Source organism: Lycium barbarum, chromosome 12 (assembly GCF_019175385.1).
Source record: "Lycium barbarum isolate Lr01 chromosome 12, ASM1917538v2, whole genome shotgun sequence".
NCBI classification, from domain to species: Eukaryota; Viridiplantae; Streptophyta; class Magnoliopsida; order Solanales; family Solanaceae; genus Lycium; species Lycium barbarum.
Genome location: NC_083348.1, coordinates 69,447,704 through 69,459,625, shown reverse-complemented (window position 1 = coordinate 69,459,625; position 11,922 = coordinate 69,447,704). Strand labels below are relative to the sequence as shown.

Genomic DNA, 11,922 nt, shown 5'->3' with positions numbered 1-11,922 from the left:
TAAAATTAGAAATGATGAAGATTATATTTATATAGGAATTGAGAAAAGGTTCAAATATGCCACTGAACTTAAAGAAGACTCATATATGCCACTCGTAAATGAAAGGTTTGGATAATGTCACGTGACAAAATATGATAGTAGTAGAGTTTTGTTAGTGAGTAATGTCATATATGACCCAAAATGATAACAACGGTGACATTTTTAGCCCAAATATTAACGAGTGGCATAAATGAACCTTTTCTGATAATTCGATGACATGTTTGAGCCTTTTCCCTATAACCAATTAAACGGTTCACATAGAGGGGGCTATATGTTACATTTAGCTAAGAAGAAATAGTTAGAAAAAGTTACTCCAGGTATATATGGCCCTGATGTATTTAGTAAAATTAAGTTAATTATGTTATCCTATACGGTTGTAAATAAGTATAACAAGTAATGGTGCAGAAGGAAAAGATATTTGAAGACATTGCCTAGATAAACAAGCTAGTTATGTTATCCTATACGGTTGTAAATAAGTATAACAAGTAATGGTGCAGAAGAAAAAGATATTTGAAGACTTTACCTAGATAAACAAGCTAAGCACTCAATGAGACCTGTGGTCCTCGTGAGTGCACCCTAAGCTAAAATTCCAGCACCTCTCTCTCTCTCGCTCTCTCTCTCTATAATCTCTATCTCTATATCTGGGGTCATATTGTTAATGAATATTTTATAGATTAAAAAGATAGCTACTTCACCTTAATTTGTTGAACACGTATTACATTTGTTTCATATTTGGAAAAAGAAAACACACGAGAACATCTCTCTGTGCTTAGTGTAAACAAGACAAATACTATACTCCCTTCGTCTCAACTTGTTTGACACTTTTCGTTTTTCGAGAATCAAACGAGTTGTTCTTTGACCATAATTTTTTCACACCGTCTTTTAAATTATTAATTATGGTAACTTATAGTACTTTTTACGTAGTTTTCAAATATATAAATTTTATTTCGAAAAGTTTAAAAATTCTATGTTCAAACACACTATTAAAATTAAAAAGTTTGACTCTCGAAAAGAGAAAAGTGTCAAACAAATTGGAACAGAGGGACTAGTATTTTATACAATGCATGATTAAATTGGACAAGCTAGCGCGCTAACCTTGGAACATAAATACTATATATTACTCCTAAGCAGCAACTAACCAGCAGTATATAGATAGCTGCAGGTGATATGAGAAGGACAAATTAAAAGGTTAGTGTAAAATGGGACATCACTGCTGCAGTAAACAGAAAGTAAAGAGAGGTCTTTGGTCTCCCGAAGAAGATGAAAAACTCATTAGACACATCACCACTCATGGCCATACCTGTTGGAGTTCTGTCCCTAAACTAGCTGGTACTATATTTTTATTCTTGTTTTCATTCGATTAATGGAATTAAAATGAAATACTCATACGATGCTTATTACTAGTATTTGTTTTCTTATTTTTAATTTGCAGGATTGCAAAGGTGTGGAAAGAGTTGCAGGCTGAGGTGGATAAATTACTTAAGGCCAGATCTGAAAAGGGGTTGTTTTAGTGAACAAGAAGAAAGGACTATAATTGATGTTCATAGAATTTTGGGAAACAGATGGGCACAAATAGCCAAACATTTACCTGGCAGGACTGATAATGAAGTGAAGAATTTCTGGAATTCTTGCATCAAGAAGAAGCTTATTTCTCAAGGCTTTGATCCAAACACCCACAATCTCCTCTCTCGCAATACTCAAAATAAGAAAAAATCCAACACTTATCATCAAGATTCCACCTCAGTTTTCACTATAGAGACTGGTTTATCATCAACCAAAGAAGTTTCAATGGACATGATCAAAGCAAGTCTTGCAGCATTGTCACCTTTTCCTCTTACTAATAATAGTACTATTGCTACTATACAGTCTCAAACAAATTTGGGTCGGCTATATGAATCCTTGACTAGTACTGCTTACAATTATGAGAATCATGTTCCCACCACGACGAATATTGAGAACTCAAACCTTGCCACCTTTGATTACCGAAACCAGAGTACTTCAAATAATTTGTCATCATCTTCTTCTTGTTTAACCCCAACAGAGTTTGGAATTATAAATGAGAATTGCATGTGGGCTGTTACAGGGTTTGAACCACATCATGACTTTGGTCCCTCCAACAATGGGCATGAAGACACGCAATTAGTACATGAGCAAGAAGGAGCACGAGTTCAGCTTCAGGAAAATGTTTGTCAAGAGGAGGTCTACAATGATGGACGATTCGCGGAGAATATTACATTTGAAGATAGCTCTAACTTTGATTTTGCGTTTGTGGATTCTGCATTGATGCCTTGTGGAATTTACACTAACGTAAATTCTATAGATCAACTTACATGGGATTGTTAATTAATTAGTTTAACTTCTACAGATTCTTTTTTAGATTTCAGTATACAACTGTTGCAAGTTATTTCTCTTGCGTTATCATGTTGGAATAGCAGAATTAATTGTTTCTTAAAGAGAAAATGGTAGTTGTCATATTTTGGGTACCGTTTTTTAATTAGTGTACATAGTGAGATATTTCAACTGGAGAAAGAGTGAGTAATTGAAAAGATTGTCTAAGCCAAAATGAAGTAACTTATAAGTTGTCTGTGATCCTCTCCCTTTCACGTGTGATATTCAATTGAAGCGCATTCAATAGAAAGCTCCTTATACAAGATAATAATTTAGTCTAACTCTGTTTCTTTTATGTTTCCTCTTTATACACCCAAAAGTCAGCTTCCTCTTTATACACCCAAAAGTCAGTTTTTTTTTCTGCTTTTCTGCATGATTTTTGAAGCTATTAATCATTTTTTTTCCTATTCTATCTAAAGGGGTCATAAATAAATAGGCAACAAGCTGAACAAGAAATTAAAAACAAGATTCCACTCGATAAATGGCCAATTTTTTCCACTCTTTTTTACAAGTTTTTCTCTGACATCTCTGCATTTGGGAAGGTAAACTTTAACCTGATATCCATTAGTATAATTTATAGGATTATATTTTTTTTGCTTAGTACTGTTATCGTAGTCTTTATGAAAATTGATTAGAGCAGTGTCCACTTTTTTTTTAATTACCTAAGGGTAGGGGAAGGGGATTACAACGGTAGGATTCAAAGCATCACCAACAAAGTAAAAGTTCAGATAGCTAACCAACTGAGTAATGTCCACTTTCGGGTGCCAATTTTGGACCTTTAGTTGAGGATTAGTTCGAAACGACAGGTGGGATCATCTAAAACAGAAGAAATGACATCCCTATGCCTAAAAATAGGGAAAATTGTGTTAGTGTCCATTCAGGCATCTAGTTTGCCATTTTTAGCCCAATTACCCACTGCTTACCCATCTGACCTTTCAGCAATTCAGATTACAGAAATTTTAGTTGACTTCCACCTTTCGGCAATCTAAAACCATTATTTCTTTCCCGGAGGTAACGGCTTGTCGGAATTCGAAGCGACAACTTCATTTCAGGAGCTCCTCTATCGAGACTGGAATCGAACTTGGTCCCATCAAGCAGAGTTCCAATATGATGAACTGAGAATTCAATGAAATCACCATTGAGATTATTTTAGCGAGGCGAACAATGGATAAGGACTAAGATTGAGAGTAATTTAATGTTACACAAGATTGAGAGTAATTTAATGTTACACCTTGTAAATTTCCGCGTCGTCGTAAGCAAATTAACATGAGTCCAGAGAGACTATGATACCTCTATAAGATTAAGGAACACTTTTAATAAGTGTTAGACAAGTATTTATAGGTTTTAGGATAAGCGAATCGAAGAAATTAGGTTTGTTAAAAATTTGGAAAAACTTGGCAGAATTTTGGACAGGATTTATGGTCCAACTTCAAAGAGGCATATCTTCTAGAATATGAGGACTTACGGAATCCATAACCTATGTAAATTGAAGTTCGGCAAGTCTTCTTTCCAATGCAATTGACAGATCGCATTTCTGTGAAGTACTGCATGAAGTACGTCCCGTCATTTTGGAAGCACTTTACCTGAAATTTCCAGAAAGTTGAAAATTTTGAATTTTTTTTACCTCCAATGTACGGGATGAACAGTAACCCATACTTTGAAGTACGAGATGAACAGTAACCCGTACTTTGCCCGAAATTTCCAGAATTGGAAGTTGGTGGAATTTTTTTCTAAGCCTATAAATAGAGGTTCCACGACCTAGGCTTCATTTTTTCACCCAAATTAAATCCCTAAAGTCTCTCTAAGCTCGCTCTAACATCCACAAACACCCCAAATCAGATCAAGAAAGGATCAAACTCCTAAATCCTCAACTAGTTCATAAAAAGGTGCTTGTTCTTGTTTCTACATGGAGTTGTGGTGAACTTGGCCTTGAGACAAGTTATGTGAGTTGACGTTCTTCGAATACAAGGTATGTTCTTCATCTTATTGCTTATGTTGAGTTGGATTGGAGGCTTAGTAAGTCTTAAAGTCAAGAGAATGGTGATAGAGAAGTCATGAGGTATTAAGTTTAAGTTGATGACTATGGGTTAATTTTTAAAGAGAATTGTGGATTGATTTAAGTTTAATTTGAGTATAATCTCTTGGCTATGGTATTGTTGATGTTGTTGTAGTTGTGTTTGGGCATTGTTTTTGAGATTTGGAGCAAGTAAGTGATATAGGGGAAAGTTGTTGTAGTTGTGTTTGGGCATTGTTTTTGAGATTAGCTCATTTATTAGTCTAGTATGACCTTATAAGTGTTTCAAAGGCTTAACCCTAGTGCGAATCATCTTAAATGAAGATTTACGAGCTCGGAAGGATAGGCGTTGAGTAGTTAAGGGGAAGACGAGGTATGTTAAGGCTAACACTTTCTTTCTAAAGTCATGATTCCCTTATTGTGAACCCATACATGATATCCATAATGTCCTATTTCCTAAAATTGCTAGAAATTCATATAATTCTCAAGGTTCCTATGGTATTGTTGATAAAAGTTCCCTATAATGATGATGATGATGATGATGATTCAATAATAGAAATCAGAGGTTACCGACCTTACGTCACTCCGATAGAGTTATAGCTTTTTATTTGGGCTCTCATGCATGCTTTATATATATGTATATATTTTCTCACACCGAGCCGCGCTATAGTCGGCCAGGCAGGCACCTAGAAGTACACACCACTGCAGTAGGCAACTTATGATATCATCCCGGACGCGGGATGATGATGATATTATGATAACGCCATATATATATATATATATATATCAGATGTACAGGTTATTCCTCTTATCTCATGTTACTTTCCATATCTCTTCTTATGTTGTTATTTATGCCTTACATACTCAGTACATTATTTATACTGACAACCTTTTGCTTGTGGACACTGCGTTCATGCCCGCAGGTAGGCAGAGAGACGGATTGGATCCTTAGGTGCTTCATCAACGACTTCTCAGGAGCGCTACATTTGCTTCGGAGCTGCACTCTAGTGGTATTGTTTTTTTGTGTACATATTTGGGCACGCCGGTGTCCTGTCCCGTCTTTATGATTTCATGCACTTTATGTAGAGGCTCGTACACAGATGTATATAGTTAGATGTTCTATAACCTCATCGGTTCATATCCTTGTATATTATTTTTAGCAGCATTGTCGGCTTATGCATATGGGCATAGTTGAGGATGATTATATCAATGTGCCTTTATCTTTCGAGACTCATGCCCTTACAAATTATGATAGTTATGAGTTATCTTTGTCCACCTAGATATGATTATAAGATGTATGAGAAGAGGTGCTCGGAAGGTTAGCTCCGGCTGCCCGTCATGGCCCTCTGGTTGGGTCGTGATAAAAGTGGTATCAGAGTAGTTCGTCCTCGGGTTTGTCTACGAGGCGTTTCCAGTAGAGTCTTTTTTATAGGTGTGAAACGCGCCACACTTATAAACAGGAGGCTGCAGGCCATTTAGGAATAATTAACCTTTCTTTCTCCTCTTAGATCGTGCAATAGATCCATCTTATAAGAGTTCTATTTTTCCTAACCATATGTTATAATTTCAGCGATGCTGGTGAAGAAAAAAGCTACAACAGCCCAGAAAGGCAAGTCAGTGGCAGGAAGGAGAACTGAGTGGGTACTACCTACAGATATAGAGGAGGGCGAGTCCCAGAATGAGGTTCCATCTCGGTCCTCTCACACTCCGCCCGCTATAGAGGAGCATAGAGGAGCCTCAACTCCAGCTCCAGCATCCCCAATTCCTCCTCTGGATGCCTCAGGCAAGAGGTGAGAGAGGTCATTCAGTTGTTGACCCAGTTTAGTAGCAGCTTAGGCCCAGCGACAAGGTGCGGGCCATGGTGATAAGGGTCAGAGGAAGAGGTCTAGGTCTTCAGGGTTCGACTGTGAGTTCAGAGGTGGCTCTAGGCAGTAGTTCTCTAGGCGTTCAGCTCGTTCAGCAGCTAGTGCGCCTCCACAATTTCCTGGACCCAGGTTTGATAGACCCGTTCGTTTTGGGCTAGCTCAGAGTCCTAGAGCTTTCAGTTTTCAGACCAGGAGTGGTTTCAGTCAGATAAGACCACTTTAACCACGATGTATTCAGTGTTGTAAGCTATATTGGGGACAGTGTCGATTAGGTTCAGGTGTTTGTTATGCCTGCGGCCATCCAGGCCATATTATCCGTGAATGTCTATTTCGAGGTGGTAGAGGTATGGTTCAGCCTACGGGATCAACAGCTGGTTCTTCATCATCGGTGCACCCTCTGGGCAGAGTTCACAGGTACCAGTAGGCCGTGGTATAGGTAGAAAAGGAGCATCTAGTTCGAGTGGTCCTCAGAACCGCATCTATGCATTAGCTGGGCGACAGGATCTTGAGTCCTCCCCTGATATTGTCACAAGTATATTATCAGTATTCTTTCACGATGTATATGCATTGATTGATCCAGGTTCTACATTGCCATATGTCACTCCTTATGTTGTCGGTTGATTTGGGGTGACACCTGAGTCGATTAAACCTTGTGAAGTGTCTACACCCGTTGGTAACCTAGTGATAGCTAGATGGGTATATAGGAATTGCGTAGTTGTAGTCTGTGACCGTCACACCATGGCCGATTTGATTGAGCCGAGCATGGTAGATTTTGATGTTATTATATGTATGGATTGGCTAGCTTCTTATTATACTAATGTTGATTATAGAACAAAGATGGTTCGCTTCCAGTTTCCGGGGGAACCAATTCTAGAGTGGAAAGGTAATACAACAACACTGAGAGGTAGGTTTATTTTCTATATCAAGGCAAGAAAGATGATTGCTAAGGGATGTATTTATCATCTAGTTCGGGTTCAGGATATGGAGGCAAATCCACCAACTCTTCAATATGTTCCAGTAGTGAATAAGTTTTCGGATGTATTTCCGGATGAGCTTCCAGGTCCTCCACCAAAACGGGAGATTGATTTTGCTATTGATGTGTTACCGGATACTAAGCCAATATCTATTCCTGTTATACACCATTTTAACCGAAGTCAAAATGGTTTACAACATTCCGGTAATTCCGGGGTTGATTAAAGTTAGGGAGTCGCCATCTAATTATTTATGTTGAATTAGGATACCTAGAGTTAAAGTTATTTTCTAAAGTTAACTCCGTTTTAAGGTCTACTAACCAAAGAGAACTAGGTAAGGGTTCAACTAATCTAAAGGGAATGTATTAGGCATCCTTTAAGACCCATTAACAATGGTTAACTGACCGGACTTAATTAATTAGACTTTTTAAAAAATATAAATTTAAAGTGTAAAGCAGCTAAGACACTACTAAAAGAAACTTTAGAGAGTTGGTTTCAAATTGTAAAAGGTCAAGCCCTTTGAGTTTGCAAAAGTTGATTCGCAGACAATGGTAACTAAACGACCAAAGCCTGAAGGAAAATGATTTGTTTATTTTTAAAGAGTATATGACAAGACGATGCAACTGTTTCAATTCCAAAGACCAAATTTATAACTAGAATAATTTGAAGCGAACTTAAATAGAAAGAACTGGAAAAAATTTTAGACTCCTGTTTTATGGCTAGATCTTGAAAAATATGATTTGCCTATGGTCCAAATATTGCTAGATAGATATAAACTGATTACTGGTTTCAAGTCCCTTACATCTAATGGCATATCACATATAAGAATTAATTAGTCTATTATTAGCTAAAGTGCGACCTTAAAGGAAACTTAATTATAAATTATAAATTAGCATAGATCTTAACAGTCAATTACAAAACAAATAAAGGATTAGTCAGAGAGGAAATTTTGAATACTATAGGGAGTGATGTAAATGATAAACGCCGTTTTTGGCTTTCGCAAGATGATAATGTTCTGCAATTTTCCGCTCAAGAGAGTAAGAGAAAAGATAGTGAATGATGTGCGGGCTTCCGTAAGTGGTGTCGTTGAGTCTCAAATGAAACTCTTCGGCTCCGGTGTACATGCGAAACAAAAAAAAAAAAAAAAAAAAAAGGAAAAGATTAGAACAAGAAGCAGATTTGGATATGGAAAATAAATAGACGAGATGAAATCATTAGAATGTGACCCGCAAAATATCTAACAAAATTCAAAGAGAAACAGGAAATAAGAGATTAAAAAAAAAAAAACTTTGACTTCAATGAATACTTTTTCCCTTTGGCAGTGAATGCTCGAGCAGTAAGGTCACAACAAGTTAAATTTGAACACAGCTAGAGGGCAAACTTTCTCTTGATAACATCAATAGTACACAGCTGCTACAATTTGCCAACCTCTCGGCTCTGGTACATATTGTGCATCGAATTACCAGACTTAAAAAGGAATTCTACATTTAGATGTTTATACTAGTTTGAAAAATTCAATATACTTAGACCCTGCAATTCCTATGCGTTAAACTAGTTCAATTAAAATAAGACCTAGATGAATATACAGTTGATCCAGCTTCCTCTTCATCTGACTGTTTCAACATACCAAACTTGGAGGAAATTTTCCAGTTATATTTTAGTTCATTTTCGACCATTAAAGCAAGTATTTGTAACCTAGTCTCTAAACTCCTGAACACCCATAGTGGTAAATATGGAACACGAACTTAGGTGAATTCCAAAGCCATATTGAACATTATAGATTGTCGCATTCAAGATTTAGCCTATGAACACATTGTTAAGAAATTGGTTTGACCTTAGTTTAACTACGTTACTTAAATGCTCAATTTTTTTTTTTTTAAAACTGAGCTTAAATATAAAGAATCATATCCAGAATACATGAAAGCAAATTCCGACAAATATTTAACGCGATATTTGAAAGAGAGGAAACACGTCTCTTATTCAGCAAAGTTCAAACATGGAAGAAGCATTTTGACGCCTGAACACGACTTTTAAAATTTAAACTTACATGCTGCCAAACATTCCAGAACTCATCGAAAATCTAAAAGGCATTATATTTCTACAATGAGCTGAACAATTTTTAGCCCAAGAGGCAAACTAAACCAGCAAACACATAGTGTGTTGTGTACGCATAACAGATATCGCAAACATGCTCTTTTTTTAGAGTACAATAATCCTACTCATGGAGCCAATTATTCTGTTAAACAGGGTCATGTACTTAAGGAAGAACAAGACATACTCAACTTTTGTCTAAACGAATATGGAAACTGGATTTCTAGTATTTAATGAATACATAATTTCATCTCTATTTAGAATGGTAAAAGTTAGTATTATAGATTCATTACAACTTCCTAGAATAGAATTCTCATCAGATGAAAGTGGAAGGGAAGACCAAACTCGTCTCAATATTTACTAGTACGACATCAACATACCTTCACATTCAAACACAATATTCAGCTAAGATTTAGTTGACAATTAAGCTGTAAAATGATACCCCCCAAATTATAACAACTACTAACCGGCCATCTTGTTTTATTCAGATTATCATCTATCGCTTCGGATAGAATTCAAAAGACAATGCTAAACTCTAAAATCCAGTTTCAGCCAAACATTCCAAATTCGAAAAAAGAGATCAACTTCAGCAAATGTGCATTGTACTCAACATATGCATTCAAATTCACAGAATTATATTAAGCAAAGGAAAGCAACAAAACTGCAAACAATACATTTTATACTACATGGGAACTCGTCTTAACAGTAACGAACAACAAAAATAGAAATAGGGATAATGATTTTACCTCTTGTGGGTACAGTGAACAGGTCGTGGATCCACACTCGAATGTTAATATCTCCGAGCTTGCATATACTCGGATTCGAAACAATAATAGAGTAAAATAGAATAAAGAATGTTTGGTATTTTAAATCAATGTCAAGAAAGAAATGAGACTGTTTGATATTTTCAGAGAATTGAAGCGGCTAAAAGGAAAAACTCCCCTTTAAATGGGTCAGGAAATGAGTATTTATAGGAGAATTTTTAGGGTTTTTTAGTGGTTCGAATTGGGCGGGATTTGAATTACCTAGGGTTTTTGAAAACGAATCGAAATGGGACCGTTGAAATCTGAGCAAATCCTCACGTGATTTGATTTGGGTGTTACCGAAAATGGTTCGACCATTCCTGATCTTTGAGGATCAACACGCATCTTGAAGCAAGAAAGGGAAAACCTTTCTCTGTCAACGACAGACGCACAGATAAGCGGACGTAGGGACAAGTTTCTTTGTATGAAAATAGGTAGACAAACTGTCCATGGCTTAAAGGAAAACTTGGGTTTAGCTCTAAATGGAGAGGGGGGAAGAAGTGAAGAAGACGACAAGGTGCAGCTGTGGTTTTTTTCCCTTTAGGACGATGAATTGGTTTTAAACAAAAAGTGGGCCGGGTCGGGTAATTCGGGCGGGTGTGGGCTGGTGAGTTGTCAAAGAACGTGGGCTGGTCTGTTAAAAACAAATGGACTGGTCACGAATTGGGCTCGTAAAAATGGCTTCAAATAGCTGAAATTGTTGGGTATTTTCTTCTCATAATTAATTCCTTTTGGGCTTCTTAGTAATTAACTTCTATAACTTTTAAGTGATTAACTTGTATATATATTATGATGACAATTAGTAGAAAATAAGGACTTAATAAAATATTGACTTATAATTAATTTAGCGAGTTAAATCCGAACTATAAAAAAATTGTGATAACGTAATGCTAGTAATGTTGATAGTAAAATAGTGAAAATGAAAGTAATGATGTTAATAGTAGTAGAAATAAAAAATAGTAGTGAAAACAAAATATTTAGTTCGTTAGTAAATTTAGAAGCGCAAGGAAATAAATTGGAAAAGAGGGACGAAATTGGATGTCAATAATTCCTCCTTAGATGACACCTGAAAAATTAAGAGAGTTGAAGGAACAATTAAAGGATTTACCTGAAAAAGGCTTTATCAAGCCTAGTTCATCGCCATGGGGAGCACCTGTGTTGTTTGTAAGAAAGAAAGATAGATCCTTACGGATGTGCATTGATTACAGGTAGCTGAGTAAAGTGACAATAAAGAACAAGTATCCACTTCCAAGAATTGATGATTTATTTTATCAGTCATAGGGTGCCAAATGGTTCTCAAAGATAGACTTAAGATCTAGGTATCACCAGGTGAGAGTTAGAGAGAAAGACATTCGGAAGACAGCCTTCAGAACTAGATATGGTTATTTCAAGTTTCAGTTAATGTCGTTCCAATTGAGTAATGCACCGGCAGTATTCATGGACTTAATGAACAGTGTATTCAGGCCTTTCCTAGATTCGTTCGTGATTGTGTTTATCGATGATATTCTGGTATACTCACGATCAGAGGCGGAGCATGCAGTCCATTTACATGCTATCCTTAGAGTTCTTCAGGATCAGAAGTTATATGCAAAATTCTCAAAATGTGAGTTCTAGTTGAATTCTGTGACATTTCTGGGGCACATTATTTTAGCTGATGGTATTCGGGTGGATACCAAGAAGATTGAAGCAGTGAAAACTTGGCCAAGGCCTACAACACCTACTGAAGTTCATAACTTTCTGGATTTGGCAGG

At 36.6% G+C, this 11,922-nt stretch overlaps 1 protein-coding gene across 1 annotated transcript; it reads left to right on the top strand.

Moving 5' to 3' along the window:
• Window positions 1-1,211: 1,211 nt before the first annotated feature.
• On the top strand, window positions 1,212-2,563 carry LOC132622590 (myb-related protein 330-like). Its single transcript, XM_060337216.1, has 2 exons — window positions 1,212-1,368; window positions 1,472-2,563. The coding sequence occupies exons 1-2, from the start codon at window positions 1,239-1,241 to the stop codon at window positions 2,380-2,382; spliced, it is 1,041 nt and encodes a 346-aa protein (XP_060193199.1). The 5' UTR covers window positions 1,212-1,238; the 3' UTR covers window positions 2,383-2,563.
• The last annotated feature ends 9,359 nt before the right edge of the window (window positions 2,564-11,922 follow it).